At 34.2% G+C, this 27,032-nt stretch overlaps 1 protein-coding gene across 1 annotated transcript; it reads left to right on the forward strand.

Annotated features, from left to right (window-relative positions):
• LOC115987498 lies at positions 1 to 27,032 on the forward strand. The gene is made up of 13 exons (XM_031111073.1): positions 1 to 60; positions 15,953 to 16,107; positions 16,369 to 16,546; positions 19,875 to 20,417; positions 20,796 to 22,028; positions 22,122 to 22,446; positions 22,592 to 22,850; positions 22,943 to 23,159; positions 23,346 to 23,710; positions 25,092 to 25,226; positions 25,888 to 25,955; positions 26,654 to 26,684; positions 26,800 to 27,032. Exons 2-11 carry the CDS (start codon positions 15,998 to 16,000, stop codon positions 25,949 to 25,951), a joined length of 3,429 nt encoding a protein of 1,142 aa, XP_030966933.1. The 5' UTR covers positions 1 to 60; positions 15,953 to 15,997; the 3' UTR covers positions 25,952 to 25,955; positions 26,654 to 26,684; positions 26,800 to 27,032.

Genomic DNA, 27,032 nt, shown 5'->3' on the forward strand with positions numbered 1-27,032 from the left:
TGATTAGAAAGGATGGGAACTTCAAAATCCAGCAAAAGGGCTAGAGTGTTCAGCTTTCGGGTATGGTACACATGTTTTATTGCATTTTTTTTTTTTTTTTTTTAACATATGCTAATGATGTAAGACAGATCCTAAGTTTAATTGCAAAGTATTTGGGATACATTCATGCTTAAAATTTTGAATTTTATTTAATCAATTGATATCAGAACAATCTCTCTATGTTCATTAGCTATATGATTTTTTGACTTTATTTAAGAGATATAGTTAACGTCTAGAGATCATTGAAATTGTGTCTACAATGCAAAAATCTCCAGTTTGTTTGAATTTTTTTTTTTTTTTTTTGTGTTATCTAGCTACCTACTCAGGTTCAAAACTAAAAAATATATTATATCCAAAATCAAGCTTTGTCTAATATTATTCAACCTTCCTGCAAAAGACCAGAACATAGAAATATGGCAGTAAGCTATCAATCAAGCCAAATTTGTTCTATAAATCAACATGCACAATTCCAATTCCAATTCCCATTGCATTCTATAAACATTTTTCTCTTTAGTACTAATTCACTGCAAAAATTGTACGAATATAAAGATAGAAATTCATAGGTAGATTAGAGATAGAAATTGCACAAAAGAATATAAAGATAGAAATTCATAGGTAGATTAGAGATAGGGAAGAAGACTGTCTAACTGGATAAATTCCCAAAGTTGACACAACATGTTCCAAGAAAACTATTCAAATGGTAGAATGTGATAGTCAGCTTAAAATAATAAGATGCCATTTGGCCCATTTCGGGGTTCCCTTATAACAACACATTTTGGTGATGAGGTGTTAAAGCCGTTGAGGCTCTAAAAGAGCTAAAACAACCGATCATCATTCTTCTTTTTTAATTTTTTTTTTCTCATTCACTCTAATAAGGACTACATACTTATTGGGTACAAAGGAATGGCAACAATTATTTATTTCCTTTTATATATATATATATATATATAAAGCAGTGAGCTAGAAGCTTTTGTGACCTGATTTATTGTGATACAATTCCGTAAAGAGCTTCAAATTGATTATCCTACTACAGTTCCATAAAGAGCTTAGTACATACTTCAAGAGTCATGTCTAATATCTACAAAATCAAGTGATTGGAACCAATTCTTAGAGTAAACTCCAAATTTCAATCTCCATTAAAACTGTTTTAAGTTGGTCAATTAACTTGCAAAGTCAAATCTGCACTCTACTCTATTCATGCTTTGTTAGGCTTAAATATGAATTGCAAAATTATCAGGTGGCATATATATAAGCTTAATTTGAAACACTAATGGTGCGTTTGTTTGGAGGTGAAATAGGGTGGATGGAAAACTTTGGAGAGAAAATGGGAAGGAAAACTTTTTTGAGTGTGTTTGGTTGGGTGGGAAGGAAGGAAAATAAATGGTGGGGTTTAGGTATTTTCTCCCCTGACCCACCAAAAAGTTTTCTCCATAAAATGGAGAAAAAATTGGACGGAGGAAATGTGGTTGTTTAATGGACAAAAATGCCTATGTTCAGTTCATTCTTTTTCCTAGACGTTGCTTTTTTGTTTTTTGATTTCTTGGGCTGTGGGTGGGCATGTTGCCTATTTTTTTTTTTTTTTGGGCTGTGGGTTTGATAGTTGTTTTGTTTTTGTTTTTGTTTTTTTGGGTTTAAGTAGACATGATTTTTTTTTTGGGACATGATTTTTATTTTTTAATAAATTGGGTGATTGTTTTTTTTTGGTGGTTGTTTGTCACTTTTTTGTATTAATTGACTATCATTTTTTAACAAGGGTGTATGAGTAAATTTATACAAACTCATTTTTCCACTCCCAACCAAACAAAAATGAGAGAAATTAAAATCTTCTCTATCCTCCTACTTTTCCATCCTCTCACCATTTTCTATCCTTCCACTTTTCCTCCCCTCCAACCAAACGGACCCTATGTGTGCATCATTGAAAAACTAATTTATTTTCTTTTTATTTATATTGAGACAATAAAAAATCACCTTAAGATAAAGAAAGCCTGGAAGGTGAATTGGTGAGGGAATGAGATTGAATTGGAAATCCCAACTTGAGATTTAGCTTGAAACCAAAACCCATTATGTTTGTCAGAACCAAAAGGGAAGAGAAACATGGTATATATCTACAAAATCAAAACTCAAATTTGAGAAAAAATATTGATGAATTGATAATGGTGATGATGAAATAAAAATTAGATTGATGATGCATAAAAATCGTCAGTGAATTGATTGTCCACATGTGCGCCAATTAGGGTACTTAAAGAATAAGAGATGATAAACCAAAAGAGAGCACCAATGGGGTGCTGGCCAAAGACTCTCCGAAGGTTAAGCCAGTGATTGAAGAATCTCCAATAACTTAAAAGTGTAAGAGCTAGGAAATTTTTTTATGTACCTTGGAGAAGCGGAGACTCGGTACTTATATTATGGTGTAGAGCTGACCAGGATCCCATGAATATAGGAGCTTTCCTTGTAGGGAAGAGATAGAGTTAATGTTTCGAGATCTTAGGGCTTTTCTTCCTATACTGGGGATATACGAATATGTAGAAAGATCTTTGGACGTGATGTGCAAGTTCTTTTTATCTAGGGATGCATAAGTGGAGAACATGCAAATGGTGTGGAGCTAAGTGTAATCCACCGTAGGTATTGGATAGCTCGACAGGTGATTCCATACCTAACGAAAGAAATGGAAGGTTCCCTCATTGGCATCTGACTCGAAGGGGGGGATCTCCAACCCAGAGGGCATCCTTATCTCAAAGGATGCTACAAACCTGAAGGACACTTTCATCCTAAAGGGCTAAAGGAGATAGATAATTTCTTAGATAAAATATTCCCTATCAGCTGCCCCCTATTCTGTATTCGTCGGGATGACAGGATCAATTAGTGGCTCACCTTGAGCTTGTGCCATTTGTGAGGGCAAAAGAGTCTTTTTATGGTGTGCAAGTGACACGTGGCGTTTCCTAATTGGGTGACATGAACAGTCGCTTCATTTCTTGTGCCTCTTTGCCTATAAATAGCTCAATGCCCTTATTGACCTTACTGTTTATTCTTTTTACTTTCTAACATCATGTGGAGCTCCCGTTTTCTCGTTGGTTTTTGGGATTGTCTATTGCTTCTAAAGCCATCCATTTCAATAATTTGTCCATCGTTCTTCGATCATCACCTCTATTGGGTAAGTCTCTATTCTTTAAACCTTTCTGCTTATTTACATATAGTTGGAGTGGTCGTTGGTCCAATGTTTGGTCGTCACGTGAGTAGTTTCTTAGTTTTCATATGTCTCTTATAGGTGAGAGGATGTTAAATGATAGTTAAGCGACAAGTGAGTATTCGTCGTTTGTCCATCTAGAATCGGGCGACGATGAGGTTTCCCCATCGGGAAATGAATCCATGGCCGACTACCTAGTTGGTTCCTCTAAAAGGGAGCCATCAGCTAATTCATTCGAGAAGGACGAGGAAGTGGCCAGTCCATCAGGGCACAATTTTAGGGAGTTCGTCCTCCCTAGGATTTAGGCGGTGAACGAATTTCCCCCTAAAATGACGAAGGAGGTCTTTAGAAGGCTCCATACTCTCTTCCAAATTCCGATGATGTCCCCATATGAAAGGCAAATAGAAGGGAGAAGTGTTATTTGAGAGAGGTTGAGGACATCGGTTTTTATGAGGCTGCCTCTCAGTGAGATCCATCATCGGCTAGCAGATTACTTAGGTATATCCGTATGCCAAATATGTCCTAACACATGGAGGATATTTCTTGGGTTGAAGTGTTGTGGGGCCAAATGAGTGGAGGCTGTCGTGGTCTTTCTCTTGACAAGTTCTTCTATTGCTACAATCCCCAACAAATTTCTGTGTCACAGGACTTTTATAATTTCATGTGTCGCAAAGCATCATTGGAATTGGCATATGATATGCTTGATTCCAATCACAATTGGAAAAATAGGTATTTATTTGTTCAAGGGTCCAATTGGGTGTGTAAACCTAACGAGTGGGAAATTATAGGTGAAGGTTACGATAATACCTAGGCAATAATGGACAAGTTTGGTGAGTCATCAGGTTGTCTTCCTTGTTTGTTTCGTCGGTTTTATTCTTTTCCTAATCTATTTGTTTTCAATTCTGTAGCCTAAACCCGTTCGACGATATCACTCGGACAAGAAAAATTTATTAATCATATTCTTGAGATCCCTATCAAACGATAAAGGTGGAAAGATCTTGTCACACTTGACAATCTCCAAGTTTTTTATGAGGGACTTGAACTGACGAATAAGGCTAGGCGTTTGGATGCTTAATCTCAAACTCGTGAGTTTCTTTATATGTCTACTTTATTCATCAGTTTTCTCAACTAACTCGTCATTTTATTGTTGTGTTTCCTTAGAGATGGATGCTGGAAAGAAAAAAGCAAATGGAGATAAGGAAAGCGGCTGCTCTCCAAGCTTTACAATTTAGGGGGTCATCAGCTCCTTCGGCAAAAGTAGGTCAGAAGAGGAAACCCCTGAGCAACAAAGGTTGTCTGAACAGGAACACTTTTGATACTGTGGACCATCTGGAGCAAGCGAAAATGGTCCAAAAAACGCTTAAGCCTCCCCGTCATGGCATAGGCAAAGGTCTTATGACATCTTAAGGTCCCGACGCCAATCCTCTAGCCCCCCTAATGATGAGAAACAAGGGGTTTACTGTGGGTAGTGCCTGTAATTTCATCAGGAAAGTGGACCTCAATGAGTGCTCAGAGCATGAAGCTGAGGCCTTTGGTGACTTAGGTCTCCTTAACTTGACAAGGGTGAGTTTGGTTCCTGTAGTTCCTTTCTATTTGTTTACACACACACACACACACACATTATTTTTAACAAGCCTAATCCTCTCGTCCATCTCATTTTAGGCCTTGGTGAGGATAAGGGTGTGAAACTTAACAACTGGTGCCCAACCATCGAGTCTACCAAGAGATCGATCCATGGAAGTGGATAGCAGTCCTTTGGACAAGCCCTATTTAGATCGGTAAAATCCATACACATCCTCCATTTACCATTGGCTTTTTTGACCATTACTACGTTAGCTAACCAGTTGGGGTTAGTAGACTTCTTTGATGAACCCTGCTTCTAGTAGCTTGCAAACTTCTTCTGTTATGGCTTTGTCCTTCTTATGAGTGAAGACTCTCTTTTTTTGTCAGACAGGAGGGAATGATAAGGAGACATTGAGCTGATGGACCATGATACTTGGATCGATTCTTGGCAGGTCCTCATGGCTCCAAGCGAAGGCGTCCAAGTTGTTTTTCAAGAAGATTATGAGCTCCCGATAGATCGAAGGGTCTGCTTGGGTGCCGATGCTAGTGATTCTATCTAGGTGACTTTTGTCTAAAGAAATGTCTTCCAATGTCTTCGTTGGTTCCATTATCACTCGTCGTACTTTGATATTCAAGGTCAGTAAATGATCATCCATTTCTAGCATGGGTATGTAGCATTCGTGTGTTGCCATCTAATCCTTGTGCGCTTCTCCCATCTTGTATTCTATCAAGAACTTGACAAGTAGATGGTAGGTGGAGGTGGCCGTTCTCCATGCGTTGAGCGTAGGTCGTCCAATGATGGCATTGTAAGTTGAAGAGCAGTTGACAACCAAAAATGTGATCTCCCTTGTGAGCTACTGTGGGTAGCTATTAATTTTGACTGGCAACGTGATTGACTTGATGGGAACACCTTGGTTTTGCCAAACCCTATGGTTCGATGGTAGGAGCCATTTCTTGTCGATTCTCATCTGGTTAAAGGTGGGATAGTAGAATATGTTGGCTGAGCTCCCATTGTCCACCAACATCCTTGGGGTGGTATAATCAGCTATGGACAGGGTGATGACCAACGCATCGTCGTGTGGGGGATGGAGTTGTCAAGCATCTTCTTCAGAGAAGGTAATAGGCAGATTCTCAACCCTTGATAGCTTAGGGAGGCAATCGGTGATTTGTACACTCTGCACCATGTAGAGATAAGTCTTTCTTGCATTTCTAGAAGACCCAGCCATTGTGGTTCCTCCTATGATCACCCTTATTTCTCTGAGCAAAGGTCTTGGGTGTTCTTTTGCCTTACCATTGGGCTCTGGGACCTCTGGCTAGGTTCCTTTCAGCTCTCCCTCGTCCGACGAACTGTTGTAACTTTCCTTGTTTGAAGAGAGCTTCTATCTTTGCTTCAAACCATAGCATTCGGAGGTGTCATGCCCATGGTCCCAATGGATGCGGCAATACTTATCCTTTAAGCGCTTGTTAGGATCACTTTTCAACTTGTCCAGCCACCTGAGTGCTTAGTCATCACTTACTTGCATGAGGACCTGCTTGAGCGGGGTGTTCAGTGGGGTGAAGTTGGTAATCTTTCTGAAAGGAGGTCTTGAACTCCTGTCTTCCCTTTTGTCACTTTTCTGACTTCCTTCCACCATTCGGACGGGGGTTGTCCTGTCTCTCCCTTTTCTTCAATTTGCCCACTTGGGCTATCATTGCATCTTCAAAATTCATATACTTAGTAGCTCTATATAGCATGTTCATCATCGTCTTCAGGTTGTTCTTGTAGATGAAGAAGAGGAATTCCCCATACTAGCCTCCATTAGTAAAGGTCGTGACCAAGACCTTGTTATCGGCTTCGTCAATCAAAAGGGCTTCCCTGTTGAATTGAGTCACATGCGATCTTAAGCTCTCATCTTCTCATTGCTTGATGTTCAAGAAACTTTTCGAGGACCTCTTGTATCTTTATTCGCCAATGAAGGGCATGACGAAATGCCCACTTAACTTCTTGAAGGTTGCGACAGAGTTTGGAGTAATCTTGCTAAACCACACCCTAGCCAGCCCTTTAAGTGTGGTTGGGAATGCTTTGCACATTATCTCGCTGAGTACTCCCTGCAGGTGCATTAGAGTTTTGAATGACTCTAGGTGATCAAGTGGATCTTTTTTCCCATCGTATTCCTCCACCTAAGGCATACAAAATTTAGGCAGAAGAGGACAAGATGTGACATGCACCATGACGGGAGAGTCAGTATGGTGGACTAGTTCATCCAAGTTGGTGGACACTTGCTCCCTCATGACATTCATCATCATGTCCATCTTATCTTTCATTATGTGTATATCTAGTGCTATGCGCATTGCACTACTCTCCAATTTTGACTAACGGTCAGTATCCTTCCATCAATTGCATCTGTTGGCGACATTACTTTCTTCTTGATCTCCCCCTTCATGTTGATCTCCCGTTAAAAGGTGACTATCGTCGTGCTCGTCGTTGTGTTTTTTGTCATGTTGATCATTGTTTTGGGCACGACGCTTATTCACTAGGTTCATTTGCTGTTTGAGCTCTTGATTTTGCTGGGTAAGTTGCTCAACGGCCACAGTAAGGCTTTGCACTTGCCTCTCCAAGGCGTTGGAGGGGTTTCCAGACTCTGGATTGGTGGTAGTCATTGACCGCATCTAGAACATGCAATTCTTTGTCTTAGAAGCAGTGATATGGCCAATTACTCGTTCCCACAGACGGCGCCAACTGATGAGCACAAAAATCGTCAGTGAATTGATTGTCCACATGCACGCTAATTAGGGAGCCTGAAGAATAAAAGTTAAAGAACCAACAAAGAGAACCAATGGGGTGCCAGCCAAAGACCCTTCAAAGGTTAAGTCAGTGAAAGAAGAATCTCCAATAACTCAAAAGTGTAAGAGCTAGGAAATATTTTTAAATGCCTTGGAGATGAGGAGACTCGGTACTTATATTGCAATGTAGAGCTGACTAAGTTCCCATGAACTAATGATGAACAAAAATCAGCGGTGAATTGATCGTCCATACACGTGCCAATTAGGGTACTTAAAGAATAAGAGATGAAGAACTAATAGAGAGTATCAGCAGGGTGCCGATTAAAGACCCTCTAAAGGTTAAGTCAGTGATAGAAGAATCTCCAATAATTCAAAAGTGTAAGAGCTGGGAAATTTTTTTTCGTACCTTAGAGAAGAGGAGACTTGGTGTTTATATAGTGGTGTAGTACCGGTGAGGTACTGGTCATTGACCCTTCGAAGATTAAGTCAGTGATAGAAGAATCTCTAATAACTCAAAAGTATAAGAGTTAGGAAATTTTTTACGTACCTTGGAGAAGAGGAGACTGTAGCGATGTAGAATTTACCAAAATCTCATGAACGTGGGATCTTTCCTTGTAGGGAAGATATGGAGTTAATGTTCTGAGATCTTAGGGCTTTTCTTCCCATACTGGGAGATACAAATATGTAGAAGGATCTTTGGATGTGGTGTGCAAATTCTTTCCATATAGGAATGCATAAGTATAGAACACCCAAATGATGTGGGGCTAAGTGTAATCCACTATCGGTATTGGATAGCTCGACAGGTGATTCCATACCAGATGGAAGAAATGGAAGGTGCCCTTGTAGGCATTTGACCCAAAGGTGGATCTCCAACCTGAAGGGCATCCTTATCTCGAAGGATGCTACAAACCTGAAGGATACTTTTATCTTGAAGGGAAAAAGGAGATAGGGAATTTCTTGGTTAAAATATTCCCTATCACAGACTTTATAGGAAAAATGACAATGAAGAAATTACATATGTATGCTTTGAATCTACTACCATCTCAATTGAAATTTTAAGGGAAACAATTAAATTAAAATATATCAATTAAAAAGCACACAATATTCTCCTCAAAATTCAAGTTGTTATATTTAACACGAAGAAATATAAAGTAAAACAACATGCTAACAACATCAACAATGGTATTGGTTGACTCATTGAAACATGATCCAAACACCATAGACAAATAAAAAAGAAACATATAACTCAAAAAATCAATACTTCAAGAATATCGATTCTATATAATTTTACATTTTCTAAATTCATGAAGATATAATGGACTGGGTTGAAATTTCCCTAGAGAATGACCTTTAATTATATACTAATGAAGGGAAAATAAATGTCTTACCGTGAAAGAAAAATAAAATCATTAAAGGAATTAACACAATATATTTGGGTCCAAACAAATAATAAGCTTTCAGTTTAAGTTGTGTCTCTATATCTTATGTTAAGGTGTTATCTCCTTGGCTTTGTTGATTTATTATAACATGAATCTTGGGTAGTATTTGGTTTGTAGGGTCTTAGATTGTTTGGATTGTTATTTTCTTGGGTAAATTCCAGACAGCTACCATGAGGTTTGGGCTGCTAGTAATTAGGTCCATGACTTCTTGAATCTAACCAACTTAGTCCCTAAAAGACAACTTTGTCCCTAAATAGCTAAACATTGTTATTTATCTCTTCCCTTTCTCTTCTCTCCAACTCTCTTCTCTCCAACTCTCTTCTCTTGTCCCTTTATCTCTCTCTCTCTCTCTCTCACACACACACACCAAACCCAGGTGATCTCCCTCTCTTCTCTCTCGTTCCTCTCTCTCATTGAACCTTGGTGATTGACGAAACCCATAACCTTTTCTCTTTAAATTTCCTTTGGTTGTTAGGTTCAGATGATTTGGGTGTGAGTTTGAAAAATGAGATTTTGGGTATATTGTTCGTAGATCTATGAGTTTGCCATTTTGATTTGGGTTTTGGGGTTTCCAGTAAATAATGATTAAACGAGGGCAACCCTCCACGAGCTTGGCCATGGGTAGGCATGTTTGGGAAAAGGCCTTGGGACCACACCTCACGTGCTCAATGGTGTGAGGTGGGGCCCCAAATGCATCATCGGGGTGTTGCTGATGTTACTGTTTTTGGGTGGGTAGAGAGAGAGAGAGAGAGAGAGAGAGAGAGAGAGTTAATGCTAAGCTAACTTTTAGCAGTGATAGTTATTTAATTGAGTTCCTAACACCAGTGAAGGCTTATGGGTTTTGCAGGTGACCAGGTTTAGTGAAAGAGAGGAACGAAAGAGCAAAGAGTTAGAAGAGATAAGTATCATCGTTTGGCTATTTATGGATAAAGTTATATTTTAGGGACGAAGTTGGTTAGTTTTGAAAATTCTTGGACTTAGTTGGTATTAGCCCAAACCTTAAGGTAGTTGTTTGGAATTTACCCAAGATTCTTTTAATCTTTGATCATTGGAATCATATTCTTGAAATATAAGATTACTTCTCCCAAGATATCTAAGACCAGAATATCTTCTAAAATCTCTAAAATGACAACAATATCCCTCAACCGCCCAAATAACCCCTAGATCTTTTAAATGACCAAAATATCATTTGAAACCTTTAAAAAAGAAAATCTAAATCTCCTAAATGACCGAAGTACACCTAAAATCTTCAAAATGACTAAAATATTCCCACGATTATCATAATAACCAAAATATTCCTAAAAATAAAAAGATCATAACAATCCTCAAGATCTCCAAACTAACCATGGTTTTTAAAATGGTAACCAACCATCCAATTCAACAACAGACATCCCACCTCCCAGATTCTGTCCAACATGATAACCATTAAGACTAACTATTATATTTATTTTTCTTTTAGTGCATTAAAAGTTTTTATTTTATTATATCACATTTCTTTCAATCAATTTTTATTTTTAGATAAATTTATTTATGATTTAGGAATTGTACTTTTACACGTAAATGCGCTATTTATGAATTTATTTTTAAAATGGGCTTATCATAGACTAAATTAGTTTCTACTTGAAGGATTAATTAACACAAATTTTTTATATTTGCTTATGATTATTATTTTCTAGGGTAAACTATGTATTTAGTTCATATCTTTTACACCATATTTCAATTTGATCTCTAACTATTCAATTTTCTCAATTTGGTCAATAACCTTTCAGTGTCATGTTAATTTAGTTCTTGCCATTATCTCTTAGATAAAAATTATTAATGTGGCAAATGACCAAAATAAAAAATTAGTTTACTTTGATATGGTAATAAAATAACTTTTTATTTTGGCCATTTGTCATGTCAAAATTTCTATTTAAAAAATAATGGCAGAGACTAAATTGACACGGTATTAAAAGGTTAGAGACCAAATTGACGAAATTGAAAGGTTAGAGATAAAATTAAAATATGATGTAAAAGTTAGGGACCAAATACTAGTTTATCCTATTTTCTATTAACCTTATTAAAATTGTTAAAATTCATTTGAAAGTTGTTCAAATTTCCTTAGACATTTCTTAGTTATCTTTTTGTATTTTAATTATTATAACCCCTTTAGCAATACATAAATGGGCCATATATATATATATATATATATATTAAAAGCCAAATTTGAGAGAATTGAAATTTAATTAGAGTCTAATTTTGCGCCACGTGTCTCATCTAATCTAAGTTTTTAAAATTTTGTTTCAAGTGAGTTAATTCAGTGTAAAAATTGGATTTTATTTAGAGTTTAATTTTGCACCACATATCCCATCTAATTTAAATTTTTTTTTAAAAATTTTGGGCCAAGTGAGTTATTTCAGTGCAGAAAACAAGAAGTCCAATATAAATAAACCATTAAAAAACATAATCATATATCTAACTCTATTTATAAAATTAGAGGAAGAGAGAGTTTGAATGGTTTTATATTTATGAGCCATTTTTTTGTGTAACTAAAAATAATTCAAATTTATAAGTTATTTATGTAATATATCATGACTATGTACGGTCCATTACTAATGAACATATATGTATTTTTAAACCATTTCTATTCAAATATTTTGTATGCGAAGATTTTGAACGTAACAAATTGTAATTGAGTTGAATGATCCTATGCACCTATCCCAATTCAATTTATATAGGAGATATTATTGGACCAATTTATTATTTTATTTTGTGTTATATTTAATAGAATTTTACGAACAGTGATTGTGAATTAATATTGTATATGTAACTTGAATGGTGGTAATATTATTTTTATTTTAAGTGTTACAGGACATATGTTTTAACCAGGATAATGTAATAAGTGGAAGTATATGTTTTAAAGGTATATGTGTTAATGATATAACAATATTTTTCAATATGTATAACTTATAAAAAAATATTCTTCAAAGGTTAATTTATTTGTTATGTAGTAATATTATCAAGTATTTTTTTTTTTGAAAATGTTAACAAAATTTATTTTTCCTAAAATAAAAAAAGAAAATGATTTCTTTAATTTTATTTTACTTCACATCAAATACCATAAAATAATTTTCAAAGCATTTTTACAAATGTAATCAAATACACAAAAATAAAATGCTTTCCCTAAAAAGTTTATAGTTGAAAACATTTTAATTCGTAAATCATTTTTAAAACAAAACAAATGTAACCAGAATGCACCTATGTTTGATTGTAGGGAAAAAAAGTGTGAGCAAAGAAAAAACAGAGGGTATATTTACTTTGTTTTTTTTCCTATAGAGAAGGAAAGATAACATATACCATGTTATATAGATTGACTTTTAAATCCTCATGTAATAAAATAAAGTGTGGTGATACAAAAAGAAAAGGAAAAAAATGTAAATTATAACCTCTAAGTTTGATCATAATTTATTTAAGGCTTCCAAATTTTTTTTTTTTCAATCAAATCCTCTAATTTTCAAACTTATTGAATTAAAGTCTCTCTGATAGTGAGTTTCCATTAACTCCACATTCTTAGAAATTTCCAAATTAAAAAAAAAAAAAAAATCAATTAACTAATAGAATGAAACAATATTTTTTTTTAAATATTTTTTTTTAAAAACTAACAAGTTGAGCTAAAGACATGAACCAATTGAGAAAGCTCTAATAGTTGCGTGTTTAAATGCATCTATGCTTGTTTAAATGCAACTATGCTTGCGTGTTCATACTATTAGAAAGCAACACTGCCTCTCTTACCAAAATATTCTCTCTCGTTACTATTGCTTTATTTGGAATTCTCTATAAAACATTCTTTATTGTGGAATGATTGTCAACACACTCTTTATTACACATCTCGTTGTATACGCATTGCCACATGAACTGAAACTGAAACTGAAACTGTGTTTTTAAAACATGATTTCACAATTTTAATTAAAATTGCATTTTAAAAAATGATTTAAAAAGAGAATGTGTATAGAGTGTGTAATATCAAATTTGTAATAATATTTTTTGTTTCTCATTTTTCCTTTAGAAGCCTCCTTACGTAATTAAAGTTTAGCCACAAATTTCTATGTTGTCTAGAAGCTTGGTGAAAGATAATTGTTGTTAGTAAAAGAATGTACGATAACATTTAAGGTAGGTGACTTTAAGGCTCTATTTGGTTAGGGTGGTTATGGGAGGATGAAAAAGGGGAGGGGAAAATAGGGGGAAATTTGAATAGCGACCTTATTTGGTTGGGGTGTTGATTTTGGTAGGGATAAAATGTTTTTTTCTTGGGCCCACCATTTTTAAGTGTTTTTTTTTTTTCTCCCCAAACTGGGGAGAAAATGGGGAAGAAAGAGGGCTTAGATGGGAATTTACCCATTTGCTCCTCTCATTCCTCCACATTAGTTTTATTTTTATTCTTATAAACCGTTATTCTTTTTAATGTAATAGGAGCATAAGAGTAAATTTCTATATATACAATTTTCGATTGTCGCATTTTTTTTTCTCAACCAAATAAAGGAGTTTTCTATCCTTCCATATTTTCACCCCTAAAACCAACTTGAACCATGTGTATAAATAAGGGGTGTGGTGCTCATTTGGTGTGTGAATGCATAAGCACCAATTCCTAGCATGAGTGTTCAAGTGTCCTTACAAAAGTGAGTGTGTTTACACTATGTTTGGTTGTAACCGAGAGAAGTGAAAAGAAGAGAAAGGATTAAGGGAAAAGAAAATGTTTCTCTCTTGCATGTTTGGAAAGAGTGGGGGAAGGGAAAATAAAAGATGTTTAATCTAGGTATGTATTTTACTTAAATATCCCCATTAAAATAAAGAGTGTATATGAAAGGTGATGGGCAAAATTGAAATTTTATATATCATTAGCTGTGGCCCTAAAACTTACACTTTTTTTAATTAGCTTTCTCCTCATTTCCTCCCAATTTGAGTGGATGAGAAATGTGGGCCCGAATGAAAACTTACTCTCTATTTTCTCTTCTTTTCCTTCCTCTAACGCCAACCAAACAAGGAAAAATGTAATGTCACTAACATTTCCTTTTTCTTCTCTTCTCTTCTTCCTTTTCCTAACAAAGCCTTAGAGTATTCACATTGGTGGTGCTAAAATAACTAAAATGCTATTTTAGCACCTAAAACACTAAAAAGCATGCTACATTGGCGGTGGTGGTAAATTTAAAAATTTATACAAACTAACTAAAGTTTATTGTAGCAAAAAGTGATAAAAAAAAAAGTTTATTCCTTAAGGGTTACATCTTCACATTCCACAAAGTTATAAAAAAATAAAAAAAAATAAAGAAAGAATATTTAAATGAAGTGATATAAAAGTAAAATTTTGATGTTATGTGTATTGTAAAGTGAGGATTGAGGTGTTCACATGTGTCTACTACGTGAAGTGAGTTCAAGTGAGTAAGTGTGTGTCTTATAAAAACTCTAATATTGGAAAAGTGCAAAAGGCAAAAATTGCCTGTGTGTGTTTATGGGTTATGTGCGTTTAGGAAAATTATTAGTTTACAAGAATAGTATCATTTAAAGTATATATTGTAGGCAAAAATATGTCTAACATTTGCCACATTGGAAGAAAGTAGATAACATTTGTCACAATTTTTTACTTACAGGTAGGTACTATACACACAAACACACACACACACATATATATATATATATATAAAGCCAAAGTCGAGAAAAAATACAATTAGATTTTAAATTAGATTCTAATTGTTATCTAATTTTGCATCGTGTGTCTTATCTAAGTTTTTTTTTTTAATTTTTTTATTTATTTTTGTTTCAAGTGAGTTAAAGTTGTGCAAAAGACAAAGAGTCTAATATAAATAAACCATCAAAAACCCCAAAAAGAAGAAGTAAACTTGTGTATATTAAAAAAAAGAAGAAGTAAAACTCATCTATATATCTATGGCTTAAAAAAAAAAGTGTAACTTTTACACAAGATGTAATTTGAATCCATATATATGTGTAAATATAATTGTGATTATTTTTACCTATACCTTGCTTATACACACGTTATACATTAGTATAAACTAATGTCAACTAATGATTTTCTGTGTATCTATATAAAAACTTCTTGTCTTTGTTTAAAATAAAGATTTGTTTTGGGGTCCTTGTAACAAAATCCTTTGTTTTGTTCTTCACTTTGTGTCGGTCATTTTAGATTTGCATACCCCAAACCAAACCAAAGCAAACCCCTCTCTCTCTCTCTCTCTCTCTTCCCACTCATGGGAAAGTGTGAATGGTACCTCTTTCTCTTCGAATTGACTCGTTTGTACCACATAAAAAGTAAATGAAAGGACAAGATTTTGAAGACCAAAAGGCGTACGTCTGTTGATCTTGGTGAACCTGCCAAACCTTTCATTCCTATATAGGACCAGGTAGTAGACATTGTTCAATAAATTACTAATATAAAGTAAAAACAGTCTCAGTATCATCATCATCTTCTTCTTCTTCACATTGTTGTTCTCTTTTATGCTTTTTCCTGGAAAAAGGTTAAGTAATTGGAAATGTATATATATATATATATATATATTTATATATATATATATCAAACAAGTATTAAAGATATTGCAATGCATGCATATAGTCGTATGAATAGAATAAAAAATGCCATTATTCAAGGAAGGTAGGCAGGAAAGTAAAGGTAGGTAGCTACTTTCATTTGACTTGAAGTAAACCTCTTCTTCTACATATTTTCTATCATTTGAATATGACTTCGGTCATTCTTTTAACATTTTCTTACATGATTTTGTGTATTTATTTATTGACCAAGACTAAGGATACCATATTACAATAGGCTCTCTTATTAAGCCAATATTTTATTTTTATGGGTGGTCTCACTTTTCCTTACTTTCATCATGGACGTGAAATGGTATTTATACCATTTCCTTATCTTCTTCCAAGCTGGTTCCTTCATGCTTATTGAACCTTTATTGTTCTGTATTTAAAGGGCATCTGGGATTTTGGCACATAGACTGACTATACAGAAGCGAAAATGATTGACAAAACCGAGTTGAAGAAGGATGAAAGTCAGGACAGAAGCTTAATAGGTTTGCTATCTTGGTCTATCAAGGGTGTTCTCAATGTGCTCTTTAATAATAACAGGTTTGTGCATGTGGATTATCATATGAATATTACTTTTATGCAATTTATTTTTTAGCCAAATGTCAACGCATGTGGATGATAGAAATAAGTAATACATGAGTCATTATGATTTAAGCTGATTATTGTTGCACATGGCTAGTTATACATAGCCTATGAAATCGTGTGTACGATTTCACGATTTCAGCTTGTGAGTGCATGCACACTATTTGTGATAATCATTACTAGCTCTGTTATTTTTGACAATGATTGACTGTACTGAAGCGAACAAGAAACTAAAATTATGGAGTCAATGGTGGAGAAGACTGAAACTAAAATTATGGAGTCAATGGTGGAGAAGACTGAGGTGAAGAAGGAAGAAATTCCGGGTAGAAGCTTAGTAGATTTGGTATTCTCTTGGTCTCTCAAGGATGTTCTCAATGAAGATCTTCACAAACACCAGGTTTGTCCACCATAAAGCTCTCACCCTCCTCTGTCTAATTAAAATAAGTTTCAGCATGTGGATTATGATATGAATAATGTTTTCAAGTGGAAGGGTAATATTGATTTCCTTCTTAAAAAAAAAAAAAAACTTTTTTCAATAATTACTCCTCTGTCTAATTAAAATAAGTTTCAGCATGTGGATTATGATATGAATAATGTTTTCAAGTGGAAGGGTAATATTGATTTCCTTCTAAAAAAAAAAAAACTTTTTTCAATAATTACTAATGTTTCCTGTCAGAGGTATATCACTTTTACTGAGAATCACCACTGACACCATTTTTATTGTGAGCAGTTATGAAAATAAAGTTGGAAAAAATGTTTTGTTCCTAGATTTATCATTAAAATCTATTGATTAGCCAAATGTTTATGACAGAAGGAATAACACCTCTGACCAGAAGTAGATTTGTATATTAAACAGAATTGTTTTTTTTTTTTTTTTTTTAAATAAAAAAATGAAGTTAACCTAAAATTACATTGACCTATTTTATTTTTTCTTACTTTTCTTGTGTGTTGCTAAATCATTGCATTTTTTGGTCAGACAGGTGACTCTAAAACCTTTTCTGATTAATAATCTCTGAAGAGTTAGTTGAATTAATATTTAATTATACTGGCCATTCCCTTTTTGCTCAGTAGCTGAGTTTAGGATTTAAAACTGCATGAGAGAGGGCAATACTAAATGACTTAACAAAGGTTAATTTGAATACAAATCCTAGTTCCACCTTATGCTCCACTAGGATTTTTTTCCTTATAAAGTAATTAAAGTTTTAAATGAAAAGAAAAAAGAAAAAAGAAAAAGACTAATGACATATAATATTTGGTGGAGTATAAAGTAGAACACTAAGTCTAAGAGCCAAATAGGTCATTTTTATTCAAAGTTTGTATTTAGTTCCTTATATCTTGTCAAGTAAATCATGATAGGAAAGGAGAAGGGGCTATGACTAAATAGTATGACATCTAGCAGTTAGCCTTACCAAATAGTTGAATTATTATGATTTGATTCAACTATTTATTCGGTATGTTACCATTTTTCATAAAGAGATATAGTGCTGCAATTATTTCCATATCATGTAAAAGGGGTGGCAAAATCAACCCAAATCCATTTGCCCACCCACTTAAATGAGACCTAAACCCACCTAATTATTAATTGGGTTAAATGAGTATTAACCCAATTAACATTAATATTTATTGGGTTTTAATTGGGTACTCAATTAGACCCAATTATGATCCAACTACCATTTCTACAAATCATCCAACTCTAAAATGCCCCAAAACCACTAAAATTATCAAAATACCCCCTCAACTTAAAAAATGACCAAAATAACACCTAAACCTAAAAATGACTAAAATATCCCTAAAACCTAAAAAAAGACCAAAATACCCCTTAAACCTAGAAAATGACCAAAATACCCCCAAAACCTAAAAATTACCAAAATAACCCCAAAACCTACAAAATGACCAAAATACCCCTGAAACCCAAAAAATGACCAAAATACCCCCCAAAACCTGAAAATTACCAAAATACTCCCAAAACCTAAAATTTACCAAAATCCCCAAACCTTGAAAAATGACCAAAATACCTTCGAAACTTTAAAATTACCAAAATACCCCCAAAATCCAAAAAATAACCAAAATACCCCCGAAACCCAAAAAAATGACCAAAATACCCCAAAAACCCAAAAAATAACCAAAATACTTTCGAAACCAAAAAATGACCAAAATACCCCAAAAACCCAAAAAATAACCAAAAAACCCCCGAAACCCAAAAAATGACCAAATACTCCCGAAACCCAAAAAAATTACCAAAATACCCCCTAAAACCCATTAAATTACCAAAATACCTCTTGAAACCCATAAAATGACCAAAATACCCCCGAAATCCAAAAAATGACCAAAATATCCCTGAAACCTAAAAATGACAAAAATACCCTTGAAACCTAAAAATTACCAAAATTCCTTTGAAACCTAAAAAATGACCAAAATAATTCCGAAACCTAAAAATGACAAAATACCCTCAAAACCTAAAAAATGGCCAAAATAACCCCGAAACCTAAAAATTGATCAAAATAATCTAGAACCTAAAAATGATCAAAATACCCCCCCTAAAACTATAAAATGACCAAAATACCCCCTTAACCTAAAAAATTACCCGAATACCCATGAAACCTAAAAAATGACCAAAATACCCTCAAACCTATCAAGTGACTAAAATAACCCTAAACCTTTGAAATGACCCAAATAAACCCGAAACCTCTAAAAATGGCCACAAACAACCTGAAACCTCTAAAATTACAAAAAATACCCTGAAACCCCTAAAACGACCAAAATACCTCTAAACCTATAAAACGACCAAAATACCCCTCAAAATATCTAAAATGACCAACATACCAGTAATCCTATAAGATGAACAAAATACACTTGAAGACTCTAAAATTACCAGAATAGGGGTTTGGGGTATTTTGGATGTTTTGAGGGTATTTTCGTTAAATTAAAGGTTCTAAGAGTATTTTAGTCATTTTGTAGGTTTTGAGGGAATGTCACTAATTTTTTAGGTTTTAGGGTGTATTTTTATCGACTTATAGGTTTAAGGGGCATTTTTGTCATTTTATAGGTTTCGTGGTATTTTGGTCATTTCTTAGGTTTCAAGGGTATTTTGGTCATTTTAAGGTTTAGGGGTTATTTTGGTCATATTTAGGATTCAGGGGTACTTTGGTCATTTTTTTAGGTTTTAGGGGGTGTTTCAATTAATTTTTAGGTTTCGAGGGTATTTCGATCATTTTTTTGGTTTTGAGGGCAATTCGATCATTTTTTGGTTTCTAGGTTATTTTGGTCAATTTTTAGGTTTCGGGATTATTTTGGCCATTTTTAAGGTTTCGGGATTATTTTGGTCATTTTTAGGTTTCGGCGTTATATTGGTTAATTTTTAGGCTTCGAGATTATTTTGGTAATTTTTTAGGTTTCGGGGGTATTTTGGACATTTTTTGGGTTATGGGGGTATTTTGGTCATTTTCAGTTTTCGGGGATATTTTGGTCATTTTTTGGTATCGGGGTATTTTGGTCATTTTATGGGTTTTGGGGGTATTTTGGTAATTTTTAGGTTTCAAGGGTATTTTGGTCATTTTTTGGATTTTCGGGGGTATTTGGTCATTTTGTAGGTTTCATGATTATTTTGGTAATTTTTAGGTTTTAAGGATATTTTGGTCATTTTTTGGGTTTTGGGGGTATTACAGTAATGTTTATCTGACTTCTATATGTGCTTATCTTTCGTCTGATTAAAATTATTCACATAGGTGAGAAAGATCCCAGAGACATTCTCCTCAACCACAGAGTACTTGACCTCATTCTGTGATGCACTTGTTGAAGAAACTCATGCTGACTTGTTGTCAAGCATGTCAACAGTATCCCAAGCACCTACGCGTGCAATATTTTCTGTTACGCAATCTGTGAAATGTAAACCACCCAAAGACCTCCTTTACCATGTTACACTTGAAAGTGTGAAAAGAATTGAGAATCATGGTGTGAGATATGAACCTGAAGTTAGAGACATCATTGCCATAACAGATGTAAGACCAAAATGCATTGATGATTTAGAAAGACAAAACAGGTCCTATGTTGTTGCTTTTGTTCTGAGTGTGAGATACGAAAGTTCTCTGACAATATTGTCCTCAAAGCCTATCTTGTTTGAACATGACAAGAACAAGAAGAGACAGACTCTTTATGCAGTTCCCTTGGTAAACATGACCACAAATATTCGTATATGGAGGGCCTTGAACTCTAAGTTGGAAGGTGGGAACTTAAACATCATTCAGAATGTGCTGCAATCTAGTTCTATGGTAAGCATTTTGGTAATTGCTTATTTCATATGGCATATTAATATTAGGCTAAAATTTGCTGTTGTTGGTCCCTAAACTTTAGCACATGAGCAATTTTAATTTCTAAAGTTTAAAGTGATCACATTTAGTCCTTTAGATGATGTTTCCAAATTAAAAACTAACACGAAATCATTCCATAGGGACTAAAAGCGGTCACTTTAAGCTTGTTAAGGACAAAAATTGACCACTTCAAATTTTTTTGGGACTAAAAGGGATCACTTCAAACTTAAGGGTCTAAAATTGGTCTTGAACTAAAGTTTTGGGACAACAGTTATTTTGGCCTTGCTATTTTTATTGGCAATAATTTTTTTTTGACCTTCCTTTATTTACGTTATATAGGATGCTACAAATTGTACTACCTTCCTTATTGAAGAAAATTGCAATGCTGCCTTCGCAGCTATTAGTTCCAAAATCTGCTCTTCTGATTTAAATGACTCCCAAAAAGATGCAGTTCTTAGCTGCTTGGTAACTAGGGAAAGCAATCATCAGAATACTGTCAAATTAATATGGGGCCCTCCGGGAACTGGGAAAACCAAGACAGTTGGTGTGCTCTTATTCTCTCTGCTGAGAATGAAATGCAAAACACTTACATGTGCCCCAACTAATACTGCTGTTTTGGAAGTGACACAGAGACTTCTAAAGAACGTGACAGAGTCACTTGAATATGATACTTATGGGCTTGGAGATGTGGTTTTATTTGGAAATGGAAAGCGAATGAAGATTCTGGATCGCCATAACCTCCTTGATATATTCCTTGATAATCGAGTTAGCATACTACATGAATGCCTTGTTTCATCATCTGGTTGGAAAGGTAGTTTAACATCAATGATATGTTTGCTGGAGGACCCTAGACGGCAATACAATTTGTACTTGAATGACAGAAGCATGATAGACAATGAGGAGGAGAAAATTGACGACAAGAAGAGCAAGAAAAATGTGAGGAATGTTATTGTTAAAGCCTCAAATGAAAACAAATACAAGAAAAATGAAGGACAGGTGGTTGACAAATGTGATAGTCATTTATCGTTTGAGGAATTTGTTCAAAGAAGATTCAATTGCATTTTACAGCGTTTGAAGTATTGTAATGTAAATTTGTGTACACACTTGCCAACTTCTTTTATTTCATTAGAAGTGGTAAAGAAGATGAAGTTATCCCTTGATTTGCTCACATCTCTAGAAAAATTGTTGAGTAATGTTACTGTTGCTGACAAAGAATTAGAGCAAGTCTCTGAAGAAAATGATCAAAGATTTGGTCACTTGATGAAATATGGTTTTGTGAGAGGAGATTGCCTTCGGATACTTAGAACAATTCCAAAAAAATTCCCTGTTCCAGATTTTAGATATGAGTGGGAGATTAAAAAATTTTGCCTAGAAAATTCATGTCTATATTTCTGCACTGTATCAAGCTCTGCTAAATTACATGAAGTAAAGACTCAATGGGAAGTACTGGTTATAGATGAAGCTGCTCAGCTTAAAGAATGTGAATCCACAATTCCTTTACAACTTCCTGGCCTCCGCCTCGCTATTCTCATTGGGGATGAGCGGCAACTTCCTGCGATGGTTAAAAGCAAGGTTCGAGTTTTATTATTATGACTCTCCGGATGTTCGTCTGTCTTTACAAATTATTAATAGAGTTTTTGTATCTTTAAAATTTGCTATTATTAGGTTTCTGAGGAAGCTGGATTTGGAAGAAGTTTGTTCCAAAGGCTAGTATTGCTAGGGAAAAATAAAAACCTTCTTAATGTCCAGCATAGGATGCATCCATCCATAAGCTTATTTCCAAATAGGGTGTTTTATGAAAATCAGATTTTGGATGGCCCCAATGTCAAAGAAAGAAGGTATGAGAGGCGATTCCTTCAGGGAAATATGTTTGGCTCCTACTCTTTCATTAATATTGCACATGGAAAAGAGGAATTTGATTACAGCCATAGTCTCAAAAATATGGTTGAGGTTGCTGTAGCATCTGAGATTGTTGCAAGCCTTTTCAAAGGTATGTCTAAATTTACAACTAATCGTAGTCTCAATTTTGCTGAAATGTTATGCTATGAATTTTTAATTATAGTTAGCTTGGTGCTAGATAATTTAATGAGTTCAACAACTCTCTTTTTTATTTGTTTCTCCTGCCACTGCTAAAGAATTTGTTCGCACAAAGAAGAAAGTTAAAGTTGGTATCATCTCACCATACAAGGCACAAGTCTATGCAATTGGAGAGAAGGTGAAACACTACAGTGCTGATTCTAATGATGACTTCTCAATTAGTGTTCGCTCTGTTGATGGTTTCCAAGGTGGTGAGGAGGATGTGATAATTATCTCAACTGTCAGATGTAATATGAATGGAGTTGTTGGTTTTCTTGAAAATCATCAAAGAGCAAATGTGGCACTAACCCGTGCAAGGTAACACATTATAGACTTGACTATGGGCAGCTCAAACATATTTTGTGGCTTTGATAGTTTTTGCAATTAATTGGCATGGTTTTGCTCTGCAGGCATTGCCTTTGGATATTGGGAAATGAAGCAACTTTAACTAAAAGTTGCACTATTTGGAAGGAATTAGTCATTGATGCCAAGAAACGGGGGCGTTTCTACAATGCTGATGTAGACAAGAACTTGGCTCAAGCTATTACGGTTGCCTTGGTTGAGCATAACCAAATACACATTTTACTCAACATGGATTCCTTTTTGTTCAGAAAGGCCAAATGGAAAGTATGCTGATTCAAAGTTTTCTCCTCGTATTTCTAATGATACATCAACCGTTGTCTTTGTTATTATTTGCTTCTTTAATATTAGCATTTGAATTCCATATTCCTAGATTATTAATGTTAGTATTGTGATTAGGTTCAAACATTAATCAATTGACAGATACTTCATTTTTGTTTTTGTTTTTTGTAGGTCTCTTTCAGCAATGATTTTTTGAATTCCATGTCGAGAGTGAAAAATGTTGAGACTTGTAAACAAGTGCTTACTTTATTGGAAAATCTAGCAAATGGTTGGCGTCAATCACACAGGAAGAAAAACCTCTTTTTTTATTGGGGAACTTCTTCCCAATTATTGGAGCAGTATAAGGTCAATGGGTGTCTGAATCTTGTTTGGACTGTAGACATCCTTAAGGAAAATTCATATTACATTCAAATTTTGAAGGTCTGGGATATTTTGCCATTATCTGAAATACCAAGAGTAGCAAATCATCTTGATGTCTTATTTGAGAATTATACAGTGGATAAGATGAGTCAATGCAAATACAAATCTCTCAACGGGTATGCATTTATCTGAATTTATGATTTGTCAATTAGCTTCTACAATTCGTTGGACCTTTGACCTATAGGAAAGTAGGGCTGGCCCTAGGCCTAGACCATCACCTACGTCCTCCTACTAGAGGAAGGCCCAAATTTTGGGGTAAAAATTGATATATTTAAAAAAAAAAAAATTAATTTTATAATTTTCCTCTACTTTTAAGAAGTCCTAAAATATTGAGTAATGTTAAAGATAATACAACTTTAAATACATGAGTTTTACAAATAAAGTAATGCTATAGTTTTACAAACTATTTTACAACATGTTTACAAATTGTTGTTATGGCTAAATTCTTACTGATTCTCATCAAAGCTCATCGAAAACATCACTTTTTTATTTATCTATAATCATTCACCACATCATCAATTTGTAAAAGTTTTTGTAAAAGAATTTGTATCTCTAACATTTTGCTTTACAAATATATGTGTTACTAATCGCAAGAAATAATTCAGATAGAAAAATGTTAGAAATATCATTAATTTTACTTAAAATTTTACAAATTGATGTGACAATTAATATGATATGTGGACGACAATAACCTATTAAATGCATTTTTGAATTATTTTTTGTGATTAATGATACATCTTTGTAAACCTCAAGTTGTAAAATTTATAATATCTCTAACATTATTCATTCAAATACTTGTTTATTATCTTCTTGAAGTGTCACTATTCACATTCATTTTTACATCATTTGAAAGTTTTTTTTAGTAAAATTTGTTATAGTTTTAGCATTTTTCCCAAAAAAAAAAAAAAAAGAATATTACAAAATAAAAAGAATAGATTTTTGCTATAAAAAAATTATGATATTAAATACTAGTTAAATATTATTTAAGTGATAACAAAAGGGACCTATTTAAATATATTGCCTTAGGCCTCCAAATTTGTTAGGCCGTCCATGTGGGAAAGCAGCACATCCAACTCACCACCAAGGCGACATTGAAGACTTGTGAAAAGTGGAAGCATTCACTTATATGCTATTCTAGTTAGATTTTCTGGTTGGAGGCAACGTGGTATAATGAAGTTTGCCTAAACTAAAGGAATCTGTCAATTATACTTTAAGAAGTCCGTTCATGAGTCTTCATCTATTTATATATGTAAAGGCACATACAAATATATATATATATATATAGAGAGAGAGAGAGAGAGAGAGAGAGAGAGAGATTTATAATTACTATTTAAGTAAAGGCATTGTTACAGAATATGTGCCTTGGGGCCTGCAGGGTGCGGGAAAGAATAAAATCAAAACTTTTATGCTGACTTCCTCAAACTTGGAAAAGCAATAAGTAGCTAACTATTAAGATGTTTGTCGTGGAACCCTAAAACAACATTTTATTTGCTATAGGTGTTTACTTGTTCCAATGAGATGGTCAATTAACTCGTGTAGTTGTCCTGAAGTTGATCCTCTGCTATCACTGTCAAAATCATTGGTTTCACTCAGTCTGAGGGATGATTCAGAATCATCATCTACAACTGATATGTACGTAATAATTTCAAATTTTCAACTATTATTAATTTGTCAATTTTTCTTAAGAATAGCTTAAACAAATTTAAGCAAAGAGTATGCATTAGATTATCAAATGGGAGTTACCATGCTGGTGGAGTGAGGTGTCAATTAGAAACATAGTCAAAAAGTTCTGTTTTGCTTTAGGTGAACTAGCTCTGCTACTTGCCAAAATAATGATACTGAAAATATTGTGAAAAACAATTGCTAGTGGATTTAATTTTAGTCCCATAATCCCCCAATACTCTATCTATCATGACGCATCATATCCGTGTGTCATGCTGGTATTTGAAGATATCCCTTAGAGGACTTACATATGTTTAAATACTAGAGGTTTTCTTTCCTTAACTTGTTTTGTGGAACTTGGCCAAGTGAAAATTCCCTAGGTTGCACAGTATTAGATTTACTAAATACTTTTCATAATAGCTTTGTCATTATCAATATAATTCCAAATTTGTGACAAATCTAAATATCATCAGTGATTATTATTGTTATTATTACTACTACTACTTTGGTGTGCAACATTATAAAATTTTCCCTTTATATCCCTGTTTTGCAAATGATATTTTGAGGTTCAATATGCATAAATGAAGGCTAGTTTGAAGGACTAACGGTTTCTCCTATGAATGATATTCAGAAATAACTCCACTGTGGGGAGAGGTGTTGTCAGGAAATGGCAAAGAAAGTTGCCTAATGAGTAATGAGGTAGGTTTACATTCTCTTTTTTTAACTTCTATCTACTAATTATTCATTCTGTCAGTATTGGAATTAAAAAAAGAAGTTTGAAAATGTTATGAGCCTTCTATCTTTAACTTTAAACAGATATTTAGGGCATGTTTGGTTTACTCTTAACTCTTAACTCTTAACTCAATTCTCATATTTCATCTCTCATCGCTTAAACTTAGTTTTCATAACTTATATCTCTATCACTACTTTTTCCTTAACTCTATCTTATTTTTGTTTGGTTTCAAATTTGGGTGAGCTTAACTCAAAATTTTGACAAAGTGGTAGAGTGCATGTCATGTCTCTCTCCTCCATCTCTTTCATTTTTTTTTTCCTCTCCTCTTTCACGAAGCCTGAAACATTGAAACCATTCTCCTCCCATTTTCGGCCTCTTCCACCTTTGACAACCCACAAACCCACCAATTGCAATTCTCAAAAACCCAACCCACCGCCATTGTTTTGCATCCACCACCGTACAAATCACCATAAATCAACATTACATATAGTAGTTGAATAATGTGTTTTCAGTTTTTAAACAACATTACATACATTTTCACATATTTTTTCACCCACATGTATTTCTAAATAATACAAACAACGTTACAAATGGCCCCTTAATATCTTGGATTCTAGCTTTCTTGGAGACATCTATAATTCTCACTTCTTCTATTTGGATGCAGGCTTTTGGCGGCAGAGATGCCTCAGAGGAAGGTTATAACCATCACCAGCCTGAAATAATTCTTACAAGTTATACATTTCATGCAGATCTTAACTACAGTCTTTGCACATTTGTTCCTATTTCTTATTCTCATTTCTTTTTCTGAAGGACTGAAAAACTCTAAGAAATGGGACAGAGCACAAGAAATGCAAATTCTGGAACAGCTTTCAAGATTATCTTGTGCACAATCCTAACAAGATATGATGCTGATATAATACTGGCCAAAATTGTGTGCAATGGCATCTTCCCTATGCTGCAATTCTATATTATTAAATATCGTAAGCATTAGAAAGTATTTCAATTAGGCAGTATCACTGTCCTCTGCGATTTTCTTCAGTTCA

The sequence above is a fragment of the Quercus lobata genome, chromosome 4 (assembly GCF_001633185.2).
Source record: "Quercus lobata isolate SW786 chromosome 4, ValleyOak3.0 Primary Assembly, whole genome shotgun sequence".
NCBI classification, from domain to species: Eukaryota; Viridiplantae; Streptophyta; class Magnoliopsida; order Fagales; family Fagaceae; genus Quercus; species Quercus lobata.

What these genes read in the sequence shown, in the direction of transcription:
- LOC115987498 (XM_031111073.1), top strand. Translation starts at nt 15,998, where the DNA reads ATGATTGACAAAACCGAGTTGAAGAAGGATGAAAGTCAGGACAGAAGC. An exon ending in TGTTGCAAGCCTTTTCAAAG is followed by an intron (nt 22,447 to 22,591) that starts GTATGTCTAAAT and finishes CCACTGCTAAAG; the next exon opens with AATTTGTTCGCACAAAGAAG. An exon ending in TCAGAAAGGCCAAATGGAAA is followed by an intron (nt 23,160 to 23,345) that starts GTATGCTGATTC and finishes TGTTTTTTGTAG; the next exon opens with GTCTCTTTCAGCAATGATTT.